Below are 20,574 nucleotides of genomic sequence, written 5' to 3'. Positions count from 1 at the left end.
AAATAAAAAGGGTGGCAGGCCCTGAGGGAAGAGAAGAGGAAATGGGACTGCTGCCATTTTCTTCTGAAACCTGGCAAAGTAAGAAGGCTGACTTTCTTAAGGAGCCAGAGGTAAAACCATTCATTGCAAAATTATTTAATCTCTAACTTAATCATCCAGCCTTCATTGCTTCAAGGCAGGGTTTTGAGAACCCAAGCCATTTAACTACTCTGAAGAGCTCCTGTCAAACCAGCCTGATGGGGACCTTGATCGTAGGAAACTGATTTTAGCAGGACTCTGTGTCTCTCCCAAGGCACTGGTGACAGTGATCTTTCAGGATGAGGAGGTGCTCTCAGCAGAAAGGTCTGAAGTGCAGAGGCAAGGGACATCTGCACACAGTGCTTCCCCATGGAACTTGGAGCCTTACAAATAAAGAGCAGTCAGTAACACTGAGCTGCCACAGTTCCAGTCATTATTTCCTTTTGTTAAGAGGAGTTTCTTTAGGGATCAAAGTCTCCTGAAAACCAAACAAGCTGCCTGTCCATCCCTTCCAAAAGAACAGGTAGTTTATTCCAGCTGTCAGCAATTGCAAACCAAACAGCTCCTCTCCCACTGTCAGTTTTTGCTCTAGGCCAGTTATTAAAGTTAAACAGTTGCATTTGCAAGAATGATGTATTGTGTCTGCAGGGGGGAAGAGAAGGGAGTAGAGAGACAGGGGGGAAAAAAAGCAAGCAAGTTTTCTAAAACAAACCCTAGGCCAGTTTGCATAGTCTAACAGTGTGCCAGTGCTGCCTCCTCCTTCAGTCCATTGAACTCCCACAGAAGTCCCAGCCTGCAGGATGTACTACCATGTCACAAGCATCCTTCTCACTGTGTTGGGGAAAATAATTGGTTTTTTTAAAAAAAAACAGGAAAAAACCAGTTGCTTGTAAAATAAATATACTATTCCCTTGTGAAAGAATCCACTTCAATAGGTATGAAAAAAGGTACAGGTTTCCCCACAACATGTGCCACCCAGACTGAGATCAGAGTGGAAAGGCCCCTTTTCATGTTCCTGGAGCACCAGGGAGGCTCCCCGGCTTGCCCCTGGGGCTGAGGAACAGCTTCATTGGCCAAGCCAAGCAGGACCAATTTCTAGAAAGCTGTTGTGGTCCTGGTGGGACACTACTACCCCTGTTCCGCACAGGCACAGTCAGAAGGATCTGTGTGGCATCCTGGGCTCCCCTTACAGTGGGGATGCCTGGGGAGGCTGAAGAGCACTCTCAAGGAAAAGGCAGAGGCAGCCTTGCTCCAGTTTTCCACCACTGTACAGCTGTGCCCAACCACCCACTGTAACCAGGGCTCTGCACAACACCTCACTGATCCCTTTCTGGGTCTGTCCACATGATCACTGCTGTGTGAGGCTAGACACCACCAGTTTTAGCACCCATACTGAAAAAAAATTGCTGTTGACTCCAAACGGGCAAGGATTCCACACATTCAATCCAGAGCCAAATACATGGATTTTCTACTGAAGGGATTTTTTTTTCAGACAGCCATGAGCTACTGCAGAAGCCTGAACAGACTCCAGGCCAGCTCATTTACTTGCAGCCTTGATTGCCACCTGACATTTCAAGAGATTGGTTTATTTTCTCTCTTGTAAGGGCGCCCTGCTGCGGGACTCCGGCCCCGTGAGGAGCAAAGCCTTTCCCTCAGCCAAGCTCCACAGCAGTGCTGCTAATTACTGCAGATCTGGAAAACAGAGAAAGGAACGGGTCAAGGTGGAATCTGGAAATAACACAGGCATTAGGATTCCTCCTCAGTTATATCTGGGACCTTGCGCATCCAGCAGCAGACAGAGGATTAGATATTTGGAGAGTGTGATTTAATGTGATGTGCCAGATCACTTCAGGAGAGGGGCTTTGGATATGTCTGACTTGAGGAAAAATTTGCAGACACTTGGAGCACAATGTAGAATTTGCTTCAGTTATGAACCAGGGAGTCATTACTACAGTTTTTTTCTGTCTTTTTTTTTTACTTAAGCTGTGAGTTCATTCTTGAGAATGAAACCTCAACAGGTTTTATCTATGTACAGCACTGACCATCTTATTCTGCTAATGGAAATGCCAACTCATTTACTAGAGTATTTATCTTTGATTTATTTCTAACTCTTTTTTCTCTATTAAAAATAAGAGATTAGAAATAGGATCCTCTACTACATCTTATAACAAGTCTGAACATGTGAAAAATATTCTTAAGAAAGGAGCTCACTCTGTTAGAGAAAAGCCTGCAATAGTTATTCCATCATGAAAACAGGCTACAGGACTGTCCCATAGATTTCACTGGCCTGCTGTCTGTGGTCTTATTTCATTTTTCTAGTGACTCATGCAAGTCTCTCCAAGGCACATAACAAAAATTTTGTCTCCTAAGCCTCAGTTCAGCAAGATATTTAAGAGTAACTTCAAGCTCATGATTATGCCAAAAGGTTTGATTACTACTCACTTTTAAAAAAAAATATTTTAAATCGCTTTTGCTACTTGCATCTGAACATTTAATGAATCTTGTGAATGGAAACACAAGAATACAAGTGTATAAAGATACCTCCTACAGGTGCATATGATATACCTATGCTACTCCTGAAATGTCACAAACAGCTTTTTCATACAGTGGGAATAGAAAAGGAAAGACAAATTCCTTCTTGAAACACCAAATGAACGGTGCTGATACTTAAAGGAAAACAAATACTATCACTTGCCATTTCTCACTGCTCACCCTTCCCCTACATAAAAACTAGAAATCAACACCTGAAACCCATCTTTTTAATCTGCTTCCATCACAAGGATTGCCAAACATTCAAACAGTGGAACTGAAAAAGTTTAAGCCTAATTTCCATTTGAGTTTTTTTTCCTTCTTTTATCTCCTCTCCACTCAAATCTCACCCAAGATACTTTCACAATCTGACTCACTTTGCTCTTTCCCAGGCTAGCAAGCTCCAGCAATGACAAAATGTAATGCTACAGATTTGAGCTTTATTCTAAACTCCAAATTACTAAACTGGACATTTTGTTCAAAATTGTACCTTGTATCACTCCTTTTTTTTAAATTATAGATCATCAGCTCAGTTCATGATAGCACGATGGCAGCAACAAATTTCCCATACCTTGTGCGCTATATAGCAAGAATACCTATTTCATATATGGGTTAACTGAAAAAGAGAGATATTAGTGATTTGCCCCATTTCCTATCGTATACTCACTACTAGAGCAAGAAGAGGAAGTTAAGTTCTGACTCTTACTTACTTTCTCAAACAACTGTGTGATGGCCTCTTTCAGTCACTATGCGGGGTAAAATGAGGCCTTTCCTTTTTATTGTACCTGGCCCACATTCTTAAATTACTCACCAAAGTGTCCTGAAACCCACTGAGCTGCCTTTTCAATCAACAAAGCAGAATCATTCTTTTCATGCTTCCTAAATAAAATAGCAATAAAATTATGTATGCACTGAAGGATGCAGCCTATTTCTTTCAAAATCATAGAATCACAGAATCATTTAGGTTGGAAAAGACCGCTAAGATCATCAAGTCAAACCACAGTCAAATCCAGCTCCTGGTTCTTTTTGCAGAACTTCGATGACAAACGCAAGGAGGATTGGCTTGCAACTTTAAATGAGAAATGGCAATGCACAACAGAACCCCAGTCAGCACACGAATAAATTCCATGATGTAGGTGCAGAAACACATCAAGTGCATTTAAAATTACCTTAACAAAACACATGCAGGAGTAAGTTTTCCCTGGATGGATGAGCCAGCAGCACATCCATCCCAGTATCCCCAGTCACCAACCAACACCAGGTGCTCTGGGGGAGAAATAATGGAATTGATAATTTTGAAATAGCATTACCTGGAGAAAGCTCTACACTCAGCACCTGGTGATCTGATTTCAGCAGCTGATGTTACATTTACCCCAAGGTGTATGACTGCCCTTTCCAACAATTTGACTCAAACAGCAGCACAGATGTTTTCCTTACTCTTATAAATAAATATCTAAACTTTTCCTGGATGCAACTCAGTACTTTCACTCACAGCTTTCCCATGAAAACAACTTCCAAAGGTTAATCATGTGTTGCAGAAAAGGCTGGTTCTATTAGCTGAAAACCTGTGGCTTTTTCATTTGATCTTATTTTTCTTGCCATATATACAAAGTAAACACAACTACAATTGTCCAATTAAGTGCCTCTTCCTGTTCCTATTGAAGTCAATGGCAACACTTTCTAACATCGGATTTGTTTTCTTACTCATTAACTGTAAAATCCAGAAACTGGCAAGGAACTTTCCAGCAAGGGGGAATTTTGTAAAGTCTATCAATATACAATAATTATGACAGCAAACTAACATTAAGATAAAATAACAGAAAATAAATTCCAGACTTTCAGATGCATTTGGAAAAGTTATCTGGTTTCATAGTCTTTTGGAAGCCAAAAGGAAAAAAAAGGCAAAAAAAAAAGCCATCAGATTGTTAATGAGACTGAAAGCCAGAGTAAAATAAAAATCCCTCAAATCTGTCATCAGCATTCATGTTTGCCAAGGCCTGGATGTTATCCTGCTGGGGAAGAGAAGATTTATGGCATTGCACACCTTCATCCATCCTATTATTATATATGAAATGGAAAATAAAACAGGCCAGTACTGCCCTTAGAAATAATCAGTATTTTGCTGCCACTGAGTAACAAATGTTGTTATTATTATTACTAAATCAGCAGGAGGGCAGGCACGAGGTGCTCATAAATAAATTATTTTTAAAAAACCAACAAACCAAACAGGGCTGGGCTCCACCCTCCCAAGGGTGTGAAGGAAAATAAAACAAGGATGGAGGTGGGCAGGGCAAGGCCAGAGCTGGCACACATAGTTCCCGAGGGCCAGGAGGCAGCGCCCAGCACCCTGCCCAGCACCCAGTGCCCAGTGCCAGCAGCAGGGATGGAAGGGGCAGTCAGGAAGCTGAGGACTGCTGCTCCACCTTGAAGCAGAAAGTAAAAACAGGCAGAGAACCAGAACGTCTCACCATAATCCTGATCACCAAAAGGGATGGAAATGAATCAGGCAACAAGTAAAAATCCTCTTTGCTAACAGGATAGTCATTATTCAATCAGATCTTTTACACTGTTTTTTAGCTCCATGACTGCCCAGGCTGCTGACCCAGTTTGGGGCTACCCAGACCTCAGGTCAGAAGCCAGTAGCCACTGCCATGCCAGAGCCCTGGGGCAGGATTGTGGTGATGAAAGGCTTTGGGTTGGTTCAGCGAGCGGGCTGCAGAGCAAGATGGGAGACAAGGACACAGCACAACTGCTGGCATCCCGCACCAGCAAGCAGAGAGCCACCACTTCAGCCACCCTTAAGCCCAAGCCCCAGCCCAGCACCGCTTGGTGGTGATGGCAGAGCCTGGCTGGCTTTCTGTGCACCAGGCACAAACCACCACACGAGACCAAAACCACAGCAGAGGTTTCAGAGCGACACATGAGCACCACTCCCATTTCTGCATCCACCTCTCCACCAGGTCCAACCTGCTGAGAGATGACCGTCTCTCTCTCATCAAGGACACCTGTATTGAGCACCAGGGCTCAATGTTTGCTGGCCATGCAGTACAAAGTTCCCATGCTGCCTTAGGAAGCCCGGGCCCTGGGATCTGGCTGCTGGGAAAATGCTTCTGCTCCACATGCAATTTCACACATCACTGCATAGGTCTTGTGATTCTCCTGCTAGAGCCGTGCTTTGCCATCGGAGGAACGCTTGTGCCTCGGCAGAAAAATTCAACTGGATTTTCTCCATGGATTACCGACTCTGAATTTCAAGCTACATACTCAAAAAACTAAGCTCCTTACTGTCCAGCAGAGTGAACACAGCAGCTTGGGAGATGCCTGTGTTAGTGCAGACACAGAACAAACTTATTTCTTGATATTGAAAGTAAAGTAAAACTTTTTAATAGGATTGCTGTTTGAACTTTACAGTTCTTTGCAAGATCAAGGCAAATGACATCATCTCCAGAAGTGAGACCCCTGGTTCTGAAATTTAAAGGTCACAGCAATACATTTTTTTTGTTTTTTTAGAAAAAAAACAGACTTCTGAGAAAATATGCAGCCCACTGTTTTTGCAAATTACAGAGAAAGCTATTATAAATGAAAGGGACTAGAGAACCACAATCATTTTCTCTTTCTGCCCTAGCACTTCTCCTTGCTTCGGCACAGATCCTCCCCAGAACAAATTTCTTTTTCTTCAGCTACAGCAAAAAGAAAAATATTTTGATAATATTTTGAGAATTTGATTATAAACCCACAAAGCCACAAAAACTGGCAAAGGACCTAGAAGGTGCAACACTTGAAACTGCCAATTCACTTATTTAACTGAGTGGATTTCAGATAGTTTCCTTTACCAGTCAAACAGTGACTTGGGGTTAGCCCCACTGGGGATTGAGTTGTTACAAGGCCGCGCATTGCCACTGAAGAAAGCCAAAGCTCCTCTGCTCCATGCTCTCCTTGGCAAAGCACCTGGCATCCCTCTGCAAGCCAGGTGAAGTCCTGTGCTGACAGAGCAAGAGGCTTTTGCTTGGGACTTGCACAAGAAGCAGTGTGTTGTGCAGGAGGGTGCCTAGCAGAGCGGCCCAAATCCAGAGCCCAGAAGGGATGGGATTTTGGTCAGTGCCCCACGCACAAGCTCCGGAAAGGCCCTGTGCCACAGTGGTCCATGATCTCTAGCTCTGTCCTGGAGGCAGATGCCTCTGCCATCCCTCACCTTCATGACACAGCCATGGACCACTGCAGGGCACAGAGATCCTCCCAGCTTCCTTTCCAAGGTGTGCCACCAAGCAAAGAAAATTAATTATTTAATAGGCACAAAATAAAAGAGTAAAAAGAGTAATAAATCATCAGTCATTAGGACAGTCAGCTCAGGAGAAGAGAAAGCTGGGGTCTTGTTGCTCATCTAAGAAGCATTTATTCATTTGGCTGTGGACAGCCACCTGAGAAAACACATCAGACTGCAGGAATTAGACACCCTAGTTCTTCCTCCTCCACCAAATGAAATCTCACCCCTGCAGAATTAGAAGGAGACCTGTTGCCAAAGGGGAAGACACCTCAGCAAAATCAGCAGCCACCTGGAAGGTGAAACCTCCAGAGATGTTGGAGATGTGATGCCCCACTGCCAGGCTGGAAAAAGAAAGTCTCATTGCCAAAGCTCAGGAAAGGCCTAAACGAAGGAGCTGCCAGGAAAAGTGGGGACTTCTCCTCAGATGCTTTTGCAGGTGAGGATGGCACCTAAGTGACAGCAGCTGGGCCAAAGGGTGTCTGCCAGCTTTGGGACATGGAGATTCTTGGGGATGGTGTCCCATACAGCCCCGAAGTCCCTCCCTTCTCTCAAGGCAGAATCAGCTCCTGACTAGCTCAGGTGAGGAACAGTGAGAAGCCAGGGACTTCCATCACCACTCTGGCTAGGCGGGCACTTGGAGGATGCAAGTGCTTATGTTCCATCTAAGGTCCTCTTCAGACATCTAAATCCTTCTCCGTATGTGGCCTTAACTCTCGAGCAGAATATAAAGAACCACAACAAAGGAACAGAATCACATGAAAGCACATGGCCATTGCATTCCTGGTTCAAATGTAAATACAGTAATTTAAAATTAGGTGTTCTTGGCTGAATCTTCTCTCTGGTTCTCTCACCTGGGCTTCTTCTCATACTTTATATCAAAATGTACATGTCTATGTAAATATGATGGTGCCTGTGTCTCCTTCTGTAGTGCTCACGCTCTTGTTTTTTTCTTTAACAGCTTGGGGAGAAAGCCATATGTTGGACTACAAGTGCCCAGAGCCAAGCATGGATCCCACGTCTGTTAGGTTGTGTGCCCAAAGAGGGAACCCATCACTGCAAGACAAACACAGTTGTTTCTCCCACACCAACTGCATCCCTTCAGTGTTCCCCATGTCAACGTCAAAAAAAGTTGCCAAGTGCGACAGGCCACTGCCAAGCCAGTCCTTCTGTAGCTCTGGAAATTAAAATGAAGCCATTAAGTTTTTAATCAGAAAGCATATATTATACCAAGTACCACAAAATTGCAGAGATGAGCTAGTTCTCCTCTTTTTTTCTTTTTTAATACAATTAAGATGTTATCAGGCCAAAGTACAATATTGCGGTATCCTGGCCAAAGTGAAAATCTTTGAAAGCAGCATTTATTTGCCACCAGAACCACAAGCTAATAATGCAGATTACGTGCAGTCCCCATCTGTTGCTTTTTCTAAGTTTTGAACAAACCCATGAGGCTGTGTATTGTAAGGGCATTAACAACCCCAGACACCATTATCAGCAATGTCTAGTGCCTAAAATTTATACTCCCCCAGCTATATACCCCTCCCACCCTGCCCTTCGATATGCTTTCCTTCTTTGTTTCCCTTGCAATATAAAGAATTCACATCCTGAAAACACACTGTCAACTTATAGAATGGATTCAGACCAAACAGACAAACAAGAAAAACACATCAACTAAATTTCAGACCTGAGTGTAAGACACAGGCCCATTCATGAGACACAAGGCCCGTGCTGCCCAAATTACCTGCTGTGTAAAACATGCTCTCATGACTAAATGTGACACTCTCTTCTCTGGTACCGTGCAGCCTCTAATAAACTTACCACTCCACAAACTAACAGGGAGCCAAAATATAAAGGAGGAGAAGGCTACAGCAGCCAGGGCTCCTGCCTGTTGTAGCACCCTGCATGACAGGGAGATCTTGCAAGAGGCTGTCCTGAAGTCCTATCAAGCATGACCACATACAAAGCCACTCTGGAAGAGCCATTTATGAATAAGGTTCATACATGGGGTATCGTGCAAGAGGCAAGTTGAAGACCAAGCACATGTATTAAAGCATCCTTTTACACTGACAGATCCTGAAATCAAGAAGAAAAAAAAAAAAGAAGAAAAAGAAAAAAGAAAAATCCACTGCCTCATGTCCTCCTTGATTTCTTCTGCCTGAAGAGAGGATCCCAAAAACTGTGTTTGCAACTTCATGTTAGTCTTTTGTTCTTTGTAACCAGCTATAAGGTTTTGCCTGTGTTTAATAATGCTAGGGCTCAAAGGTACCAGCCATATACCAGAGAGACAAGCAAAAGCCACCTTCAGGTAGTATTTTGCACATCTTCCATGCGTACATTACAAATAACAAGAGGCAGTAAACAGTATCACGTGCATCCAAATTCTGGAGCTTTTGTTGACAGGAAACCTCAATAAACAATTAAATGGCTATTGATAAGAAGAATCCTTTCCTTTTAAAGGCAGTGATTGCTTACAGTCCGAGTTTCTTGTACTTCTAACTGTCAAGCAACAGCTCCAGCATTCACCTCCTCTGGCCAATCACGCCTGGTCACACCTGTCTTTTCACATTCTCAGTTTTATTCATTATTTATGTTTCTCTTTACACAATACACCCACAGGACAATACATCTCCAGCATGCTTACGATTTGATCCAAAGCTCACTGGAGTCAACAGAATGACTTCACTGGCTCTGGAGCTAACCAAGGGCCCCAGCTCTGCAGACGGGCTTCCAGCCTGAGGAGGGACTTACGCACAAGTCAGGCATCCCAGCCCAGAAGTGCAATTCCAAAATCCCTAACCCTTTAGCTGCTCGTCTCTGAACAAGCCAAGCTCTCCAAAAGCCTGAACCATTCAGGGTTTTTTTTCTTCCCTCCAGTTATCTGTTTTGTGAAAAAAGACCCCCACAGCACTAACAAACCCTCTGTAGTGATCCATGAACTAGGGGGTCAGGGGATAGACCTGCCTCTCCCAAGTGTGGTCCCAACAACCAAGTGCTGGAGTCATGCTGTGTGTATGTGTGCATATACATAAGTGTGTGTCTGTGTATGTGTGCCTATTTGTATATAATACACAGACACACAGACACACACACACACACATTTTTTGCTCCCCCTTCTGGCCCCATGAATCTTGATTTTTTTTTTTTTTCTTCTTGATGGAAGCAGAGGAGAGCAGGAGAACAATCCTGCCTCCAGTGTGACTTGTAGGCAGGGATCAGCAGCACTCCTCTGGGAGGTGCGCAGTGTGGATTCCTGGTGAGAAAAGGGCCCCAAAGCCTTGCTCCCTCTGTTATAGCAGCAGGAGATGTCCTCTGCATCCCTGGACATGAATCCCCTTTAGTCAGGCAGGTTCAGCAGCAGGGAAGGCAACACCTTCATTTTTTAACAGAGATAGTCAATGCAGGCAGCACATAGCCTAACACTGATTTACCAAGAGACCCAGTGCTAACAAACACCAAGCTTGAAAAACATGTTAACTGGGAAACATACATGTAATTTACATTTTTCTACATACACCTCTTAAAGGTGTGCTGTGTAATTGAGTCAGCTTTCCGTATTTCACAGGAGAACCTGAAATTGCCAGTGTCCTACCTAGCTGACCTCCATTTCTAGGTGAGTTTTGCCAGCTCTCAACATAGGTTTCTTCTTCAGTATAACTTTTGCCATTTCTCCCTCCAAAACAGTAATATCATAAGCTCTACACATACAACAACAGGTTTGGTTTGTGGGAGAGCAGCTGGGACCACATGTTGTTCCAGGACATCAAATAATAAAGGAAAAAAGGAAATAAATACCCTTCTGATTCAATGCAGTTACTTATTCTGGAAAGAGAGGGAGAGAGGAAAAGCTTTTAACTGACTACAAGTGAAAAAGCTGTCCATTTTCCACCAGTGGAAAGCTTCCCTTTCTAGTTGATGCTGAAGCCTGCCCCAGACAGAGGTGATCTCTACCCCAGAAACACAGCCACTCATCAGATCACGACAAATACTCATTTTCCAGAACACGTCTCCCAGCACCTTTGTTTCATCTCAAGACAAAGATTTTTCACTCTAGACTTATTTTATCCCATAAAACCCCACTCCAGTGACAACCACAGCTGCAGACACTGTCACTGATGGCCACCTGCTTGCTGGCAAAACCAGCATCCCATGTTTGTTGCACACCAGTCTGGTACATCACCCCTCGCAGGTAGGGATACTGCAAGCACACACACACAGGTGGCCCCTGCTGTCCCGACACTGCCTGGGACCTACTGCAGTGTGTATGCCTCTTCTGGCATGGGCATCTGTGCTGCCCCCTCCCACCCCACTGCACGACACTGCCTTGGCTAGGAATGTGCCCTGGCTAGGAACCTGCCCTGGCTAGGAACCTGCCTCCATTCTGCCAGCAGGTGAGGGTGGACAGGAGAAGTGGAGACTACAGGAAAGTGGAGACCGCAGATGAAGACAGAGACTTGCCCACCCCTTTTGTTCACAAGCTGTAGCAGTTCCCCTCAACTCAAACCACTCCACCCTACCCTGCATGGAGGTGAAACTTGACAACTGGCAAAAGGCCTGCACTGCTTTGGCACATCGCACTGCAGACACCCCCTGGGCAAACCTTTTGCTTTGCAATCCCGGGCACTGCCCATCCTGGGGTCCCACCAGCCGCGGGCTGGAGCCGGGAGAGGAACCGAGCAGTCAAGGCACTTACCCAGCCTCCGTTGTCCTGGATCCAGTTGTGCAGCTGCCGGTTCAGGTACTCGGTCATCCAGGCGGCGATGCTGTCCACGAGGTGAGACATCTCCCGGTTGACGCTCTCCACACACATCACACCGCCAAACTCGAAGAAGGCCACAATTCTGCCCCAGTTAACCCCATCTCGGAAGAGCTCCTCCACCACCGCCACGAAGCGGCTCCTGGCCGTGAGGGGCGTCAGGTGCAGCTGGCCGGACATTTGGGCAAAGTCCCTCTGGTAGCGTCGGGAGAACTCATCCCCTGCCTGGCGCAGGACGAGGTGCACGACCTGGGGTGCGGGGCGCAGCCCCTCGGCCGGGGGCGCATGGCTAGCAGCAGCCGAGCCGGGGGGCTCGGGGTGCGGAGACACCAGCCCAGTGTGATCAGAGGAAGTCCCAGCAGCAGCAGCAGCAGCAACCGCAGCAGCAGCAGGAGCAGAGAGACCTGGAGGCAGGGATGCCCTGTCCTCACTGGCAGGCCAGTCGTATCCCCTCTGAGAGAGTTTATAGTGGATGTACTTCAGCACTATCTCCCGGTTATCGTAACCTCTTCTCCCCGGATGAGCCATAATTCCCACGAGGAAGCAGCAAGAGGAAGGGAGAGAGGAAGAAGAGGAGCAGGATGAACCCAAAAAAGTAAAGCAGCCAATAATAATAAAATTAATAACACCAAAAATTATAATCCAGTTATTGTATTGGACACGGTTTCATTCATGCTGGTGTGGGGGAGCTCTCGGGGTCTCGGAGGTACTTTTGTCTTCTCAGTGTTTCCTCCTTGGTTTGAGATGCACGGCATAAATAGGGATTAGAATGCTGTAAATACTTTACTTCCAGGTGCACATTTATTACTTATTATAAATTTACTTTAGGACCATTTCCTCCTCGGTGTTGAAATACATCTTAAAAAATATTATACCGACTCAAAATCAGGTGCATTTTCCCCTAGGTGCTGGACTACCATGGACACGAAAGAGCGGACGAACACACACTGTAAAAATTGCAATTCAACACAATTTGCTAAAGCAGCCTTGGATGGACGTTAATCCAATGCACTTTATGCTAGAAACCTCAACATTAGGTTTTGGGTTTTTTTGTTACACAAACTAAATTTCCTCTGTAAAGTACTTACTTGGACTATAAATATGTTCCTCTGTCAAGTTTCCTCTAAAAGAAAAATAGCAACAATAAAATCCAAACATCACAAGTCTTCAGAAGCGTGAAGTTCTGGTTGCTTTGATGCTTCAAGTCAACAAGGGGATGGGAAAGGGGCAAAAAAAAAATAATTCTACGATTTCAAATGTTTTTTCCCAGACTCCTGTTTAACAGACATCTCCAAAGATGTGTCAAAGCTCAGAAAATCCCGCCTCGCAGACCGGGAAGGCGAACAACCCCAAAGAGACGGAAAATCCTGGAGACCAGATGAACCACATTTGAATCCAAGCTCTCGCCGAAGTGCTCTGTTTTTCCCTCCAGTGCAACGTACAGACATATGCATTTACGTAGTTTCATTCAGACACCGATCGCAGGAACCCGGTGCTTCCACACACACGCACGCACACACCCAAAAAATTAAAAATTTAAAAAAAAAATTGTATGGATTTAGGAAATTAATTCTTTTTCACAAGAAAGAGCGCCAAAAAATATTAATTAAAAAACGAAAATAAAAATAAAGAAGGAAAATTGCTTTTGACTGCTGCCATTTCCCGAGCAGCTTTGTATCGGCGGAGGAAGAGCCCCTGGCGCTGCCGAAGAGGGGCGCGGACGGGGCGTGTGTGCGGTGTGACTGGTGCCGATGGGGACCGCGGCCGCGGCGCCGCTGCCCGCCCGCCCGCCCGCGCAGCCCCGCGCACCCCGCCGGCCGGGGGCGGCTCCTCCGGGCGCTCCGCGCTGCTGCTGCCGGCGGCGGCGGCGGCGGCTCCGGACGGCGGCGGCGGCGGCGGCGGCTCCGAGCGGCGGCGGGCGCGGGCGGGGAGCTCTCCCGGCGGCGGCGGCGGCGGCGGCAGCGGCGGGGGGAGCGGAGCGGAGCGGCGGGGGCGGGGAGAGGCGGGGAGGAGCGGAGCCCGAGGGGTGGCTCCGGCCCCGCGCGGCGTAGCCGGGCGCGGTGGTTTCCTAGAGCTCCGCCTCACGCTTCATTCAAGAAAAGGGGGAAATGGGGAGGGGGGGTGCTTAAAAGAAAAAAAAGAAGAAGAAGAAAAAAAATATAGGCGGCGGCGGGGGGAGGAGAGCAGCCCCCCGCGGTCCAGGCCCGCCCTCCATCGCGGCGCGGGCCTGGGGCCGGCGGCGGGGCGGCGGAGGAGGCGCGGAGAGCGGCGGAGCGGCGGGCGCGGAGGGGCGGCGGGCTCCAGGGCCGCGGGTGCTGCTGCCGGCCCCGCCGCCACCGCCGCCCGTGCGGAGCAAGCGGCGGCGGGGCCGGGGGCTGCCGGCTCTCCGCGGCGGAGCGCGTCCCGCTCCGCGCCGCCGCCGCCGCCCCGCTCGGATTCATTTAAATTTTTTTTTTTTTTAAATAAATGAAACGGGGAGGGAGATATAAAAGAAAAAAAAAAAAGAAGTCCGAATGCACCTTTTTAAAAAGCAAAGTGGCCCGCTGCAGGCGTGCGGGGCGCCGTGCATTTTGGTTGGAGCGTGTGCGCGGCCCGCGGAGCGGTGCGCTGCCGATGCCGCCGGCCCGGCTGTCCGGGTGCCCCCCTCCGTGCGGGCCATGCGGGGTCCCGCACACCTGCTCCGCGCAGGCCGCCCTCCCGGCCCGTCTTCAGGGACAGGCAGGGAGTTAGGTTTTAGGACTTTTTGTAGAAACGGAGCTCAGGTTTGTCCCTGTGCCCCGGCCTGAAGAATTTTTTTACATTGAAGAGCGGCATTGAGGAGCTGCTTGAAGATGAGGTCAATCAGGAGCTGACCAAAGAAGCAGAGTTAACCTTTAAAGCTGATTAAACCCACAGAGCTGGGAAATAGTTGTGGCTCAGACCCCTTGCCATCCCGAGCCGCGACACTGGGGGCCAGGGATGTGTAATGCTGGGACTGCCCCAGCTGCAATGGGGCACCATACCGGGGAAATGCCAAGCCGAACGGGAGGAGGTCATCCCCGGCGCCTTTCTCTGCTCAGTACAGGAGGGGAAAAGAGACGTTTGATAAATTCTTCCAGTTTTTGTCGCTATAAGGGTGATTGGGATGACAATCTCATCTGTAAACTCCCCCGAAGCTAAAAGGAATAAAATGCATAAACAAAGCTGTGACCATGAGTTCTCTTGGACAGGGGGCACTGGGAATGAATGTACCCTGCCTTCCAAGTATGCTTTTAGTTAGAGATAGTTCCTTCAGGCACGGACTGGTCACGCGTGGTTCACAGGGTGACTGCTCCTCTGAGGAAAAGGCACTGGTGTGGGAAGGGTGAGCAGGTGTCCCTCCAACAGAGGAAGGGGAACTCTCCGCGTCCAAACGAGACGGATTCTCCTAAACGGAGCTCACCTGTGCCCTCGGTGATCCGGGTTTTGTTTCGAGGCCGCACCGAGGAATTGGTTTCGGCCATGTACGAAACAGCATCTTTCCAGGTGCCTGAGGCGGCCTTCAGGGTGTTTAACCCGTCTGGCGTCTGTTTTTAGGGGGGCACGGGGAGACACTCGGCACCATACCTAGTGCCAGCATCCTCCCCTCTCTCCCTGTCTCCTCTTCCTCTCCCTGCTCTCTCTCCTCTCCGGCGGGCGGCTGTTGCCACCCAGCGGCCGCCGCTCCGTCCTTCCCTCCGGGCTCGGCCCCGACAGCCCCCGGACCCCGCTCCGTCCTTCCCTGCGGAAGCTCGGAGCTCGGTCCCGACAGCCCCGGGACCCCGCTCCGTCCTGAGGGAGCTCGGAGCTCGGCCCCGACAGCCCCGGGACCCCGCTCCGTCCCGAGGGAGCTCGGAGCTCGGCCCCGACAGCCCCGGGACCCCGCTCCGTCCTGAGGGAGCTCGGAGCTCGCTCGCCTCATACCCGCCCGGGAAACTGCGGGGGCGAGGCGGTGCCCTCTCATCCGTCCTGTGTGCATTCCCGCCGCCGATGTGTGAGACGGGGTTGGCTGTGGATGGTTGAGTTCTTGGGGGTTAAGAGGGACAGAGATTGCAGGACAGCAAGTGAAATGAGTTCAGATAAGACTGATGATGCTCTGTGAAATCGTGGACTAAGGGCTGTACCTGACCAGGGTGAGTGTGTAACTCACAGCATGGTTTAATGATAAGCGCATCTCATCTCCATCCATATGAAAGACTCACAAAAGTAAAGTGCTTGCAATGAGCTGAGGGATGGCTTCTGATGGCAGAAATGCAGACAAGGGATCTGTCAACCAAGTAACATCATCACCTTCATATTCATTCACCGAAAGAGAACAAAGAACGAGAGGTCTCTCAAAACTGAAAGTAACCTGACATTTCCATGTAACATTTCCATGGTTTAAATGGGACAAGTGATAGAGGAAATCAGAACGGCCATAGCCAACTTGGATGCTCATTCAGTCCGTCACTGTGCTGGTGATTGAATCTAATGCAATTGGTCCTGCAACTGAAAATGCATCAGACAGAGATGTTGAGTAACACAGAAACCCTGTCTAGGTGCACAATGAAGTCCTAGCAAGATCAGTTTTAAAGCCCAAAGAGTAAATCACTATGAGACGGATACAAAAGGTGCATATAAAATCAATGGGATTTTGTAAGGAGGAATTGAAAATATCACTGATTTTATGGTATTTAAAGGTATTTTGCATGTAGAAATGCAAGTGAGGGCAGCTAAATGAACAGAGTGTACTGAGGACACAGTCAGTAAAATAAGAGTTTCATAATTTATAACTGATTCCTGATGGAAACAGGTACAGCAAAATTTTATGGGCTACCCTGTTTGAAAGGGATTTAGTGATGATGCTGTTTCCTCACCAGCTCCACATTCAACACTTTGTTATGGGAATGATAGCTCCCAGCTTTTAAAAAAAGTTTAATAGGAAAATAGTGGTCATGGTTAACCAGAAAGCTTGCTAACACCAAACACAGCTGAGACTGTACCAAAAAATATAAAAAACACAAGGGAAAAATCCCAGGAAGCATTTGCTTTAAGCAAGGGTATTAGCATTGGGTGATGGGAAACAAAAACTGTGCCTTGAAGAACGACAAATTGGGACTCTGTAAAAAAGCAAAACAAAATTATGCACACTTGAAGCCTTGTTCTTAACATTAAACATCAAAAGCATTGCATCTGACCTGTATGGCTCTAATTGAAGGGAGCGGCATCTTAAAAGCAATTATGCTACCTGAATGGGTGATAAACATCTATTACAGTGTCACGAGTTTGCATCACAGCACTGCTTTTCACCTTGCTTGTTTGTCTGAGCTCAGCAGGATAAAACAACAGTTAAGAAGACATCCAAAACAAAGGCAATATGGTTTTGGAGGCAGATGGAAGAAATGGCAAGAGAAGCTCAGGATTTCTTAAGGAACATGCAATCAGTGCATAAAGTCAGCTTAAGAAATCATGGGGCATTTAGGTAGCAGAATAAGATGCTGCCTACTCAAGATCTGATCCTGCAAGTCCTTCCACACACATTTACCTTTATGTGAGTCAGCCCACCGAAGTTAATCAGACTTAGAAGAATTAGCTGTACGAAGAATTGGAACTTGATTAGGAATACAAGCAGCAGCTCACCTGCAAGAAAGCTCTTTTGACACTGAAGAGAAGTGAAAGCATTGCCATTTAGGCATCAGTCAGGTCTGGTAGCATGAGGGACAGATTATTTTCTTGAGATGGCTTTCTTATCCATGCTTGGGCAACTGACCAGACAGGATCCTGGAAAGCCTGCTCTTTCTTCAGTGGCCTCCCAGATGCCCCCTGCTACATCATTATTAACAAATTATGTAGAAACGTTTGTAATGTCTGGCAACTCTAAACTTCCCAACAACCTGAAAGCAGACACCTTTTCCCCGTACCTTTGTGTTAACATCAACAGGCTTTCAGCAGCAATCCTGGTCCGTGGTGGCCTGCCCACCCTTTCATTTCCTTGGCTCATGTGCAGGGAAGTTAGAGAGAAGCAAATGGTTGTTTAAAGCCCTGCCTGAGCAGGCACGAAACAAGCAGGATGTGTGTTTGCACTCACAGTGAGCAATGACATTGCCACATTTTTTTTCTGAAAATCTGCAGGGGTTTTCTATTCTGGAAAAAAATCAAAACCACCATCACCACCAATCAAAACCCCCAACAACAGTAAGCTAAATTGGAGTGACCTGAAAAAAGCATTTAGAGCAACATAGGTAAATACACCTATGACATCAGAAGAGATCCATTGCCTTATGGTGTTGGAGTACAGCTTAAATACTGGCGTTACTGAAGGAGTCCACTAAGACCGTGCCCACAGGTGGGGAATTTGCACATATGCAAATCACCAACCCGCTCCTCACACAGCCAATGGCTCTGTAAATGCTTTTTGGTGCCATGTCCAGTGAGGTATTTGTCTATGCCACCCACTATGGCCCTGTTTCCCTCAGTTCCAGGCATTCAGTGCTGCTCCCTCCCATGCCAGCATTCATTTACTCTGCATGCCTTTGTTCCTGCAAGAGCTTTCTAACTCGCCCCGAGTAAAACTAACCACCAACCACATGACCTTCATGTTTGTTTCTGTCCGTGAGACCACAATACCCACAGAGGATCTATGGTATCTCTGCCAAGCTGGATGAAATGTCTTGAAAGCAATATTCTTGTAGAGACTTGCATGGATGCACATAACTCTCTGCTATCAGGTGCCACCATTTATTGCTTAGACTCTCTCAGCTGGTTTGCTCAACGCGTGGCCCAGCATTGCTGCCTAGGAAGCAGCTGTCTGTTGTATAGCACGCTTTAAAAATCAGTTTTCTGCATGAAAAAAAGCATAGGAAAAGGTACTACCCTTGAAGCCTGGATGCATATTTTCCTCATTCTTAACCAGGATGATGGCAGGCTAACCTGAACAAACTTTCTCGCTTCTTCAGAGTGCATTCCTGAAATGGGAGATTGCCTTTTATCTTGCTGGTGTTGCAAATGCTGCAGGTGTGGAGTGGATCCTTTTTGGCTGGAAGTGCTTACAGAGCAGATAATGCTACTGTAAAACACTTAAAGCACGCCCAACCTGCAATTATGGTTTATTTCATGGGTTTAATTGCACTCATCAGGAAAGGCAGCTGGATGAGATACTTGGATAATATCCTTAGGGTCCAACATAGCAAACAGCTCCTGGCTTTCAGATGCCTTTTACTGTACTCATCCCTCAACCATCTTCACTTCTTGTCAGGATCCATAGGCCCCACGGTTTGGATTGGAAGGAGGCAAACAGCCCTGGATATCTTTTTCTCTGACATCTCTTGTGGCAGTACTCTTGCACTTCTCTATGTGGCAATAGGGTCCTGCCTTCACAAGAGCTGAGCTGTCTCGTCACCTTTCGCAAGACACCAACCTGTGCTGGTGACTGAGGCAGTGCCGCCCATGCCCTGTCTTTGTGCTCTGTGCAAAAGGATTGGACACCAGCTTCCCAGATGAAACTGCAGAGGAGCAAAGCAGGCAGGTTCTGCACAAAGGAACAGGCAATCAAAACAGTCTTCTAGACAAACAGGAACATCCATCTCTGCTTCATAAACTTTTATTACACCTGTTAAAATTTCTTAAAGCAAAAAGGGGGGAAAACACTTTTTTGAGTAAATGCTTTGAAATAAAGACCAACACACTTCATTTTAACAACTCTGAAGCACCTGTTAGCTTTGAAAAGGCTGTTCCCCTCAGCTGCAAGTAACCTGTGTCATTAAAAATTTCATTTTAGACCTAATTTTATATACATTATTTACAGTTGCTATCTTTACAGATTTAACACCTTTTTTGGTCAAGGGAGTTGATTGTTGGTGCTTGGTAGCATGACTGTGTTAATCATGCATGTTTTGCTCTTGCCCCTTATGTTTATTTACGTTGCTCTAGCAGCACAACTACAGAATCAACTTGAGAGTTAGAACTGGAAAGGTTTAAAATTAACATGGGGATTCCCCTCCAAGCTGAAAACAAACTTGTTTTCAACCTAAAGAAAAAAAAATTCAGACTGGATTGATGGTATTCTACCACAGAGGAGACTTAGTATAATATTCATCAAGGTTTCCCCAAACAGCAAACCTTCCCAATCAAGTCTATGAAATGAATCTCCCACATCAAATTAGATTCTGCCCCACCCCCCCCTCCAAAAATTAGATACACATCTTTTGGGTTAAAAAAAAAATAATTTCACTTTCCACTTCTGTCAGTGCAAGTTTCATCCAAAAGCTTACCAGCATTCTTTCCTCCCACTGCAGACCATCACCCCCATTTAACCTTTTCCACCAATTTAGAGCAACTTAGGTTGAAAGTAGTAAAAGAGAGGATGAGAGGCATGGCAAGACAGACACCTTTTGAAGTCTCCCTCCAATGACAGAGGAAAGGAAATTACTTCATGAGGTTTTTACTACCAGCTTTTGACAGACCATCATGCACATACCTACTCTACAGCATGCCTTGTACTGGCTGGGCAGGAAAAAACCCAATTAAATGGAACTACAAGATAATCTTATTTCACTTACAAGGCTAAATTATGAAAAAGATTGAGGAGAAATCTAGTTTGGCCTGCTACTTGTACTGAAGTGGAAAAAACAGGAGCTCCAGTTGCAAAATGGCCTTCTCCCATTTAAAACCTTAGAATGTTGGGAATTAAAAGATTAACGCCAACAACGCATTTTAGACAGCATATGCTTTCCTCAATCCATCTTTGATTCTGCCTCTCTGATAATTTAATACAAATGTCTCTTTAAAAGATTGAGCATTTACAGTTTTGAATTTACTTTGAGAGTAAGTATCTTAGCACTATTTTTTCCTCACTATTATGCTGGGGGCAAGCTACACACTCAAGCCTGTGGTTCCTACCACAGAACTCCAACATAATACAGTGATTTTCTACACAGCTGCGTGCTCAGTGCTGGTACAGAAAGACATCTGCCCTAACTATTACTTCTATTGTTTTCTGCTAGGAAGAATGAGCATCGCTTGGCTCCTCAAGATTCTC

The 20,574-nt window shown here is 46.5% G+C and overlaps 1 protein-coding gene across 1 annotated transcript in view; it reads right to left on the bottom strand.

Moving 5' to 3' along the window:
* The window catches only part of BCL2 (BCL2 apoptosis regulator), a 96,635-nt gene extending 83,414 nt beyond the window's left edge, over positions 1 to 13,221 (bottom strand). Inside the window, exon 1 of the mRNA XM_066559273.1 lies at positions 11,499 to 13,221. Coding sequence (XP_066415370.1) covers positions 11,499 to 12,089 — 591 coding nt within the window. The 5' untranslated portion in view covers positions 12,090 to 13,221. The remainder of the gene's footprint in view (positions 1 to 11,498) is intronic.
* Between the last annotated feature and the right edge of the window lie 7,353 nt (positions 13,222 to 20,574).

This window comes from Molothrus aeneus, chromosome 1 (genome assembly GCF_037042795.1).
Source record: "Molothrus aeneus isolate 106 chromosome 1, BPBGC_Maene_1.0, whole genome shotgun sequence".
Classification (NCBI taxonomy): Eukaryota; Metazoa; Chordata; class Aves; order Passeriformes; family Icteridae; genus Molothrus; species Molothrus aeneus.
The sequence above is the reverse complement of the archived record's forward strand: the minus strand, read 5'-3'. Positions and strand labels throughout refer to the sequence as shown.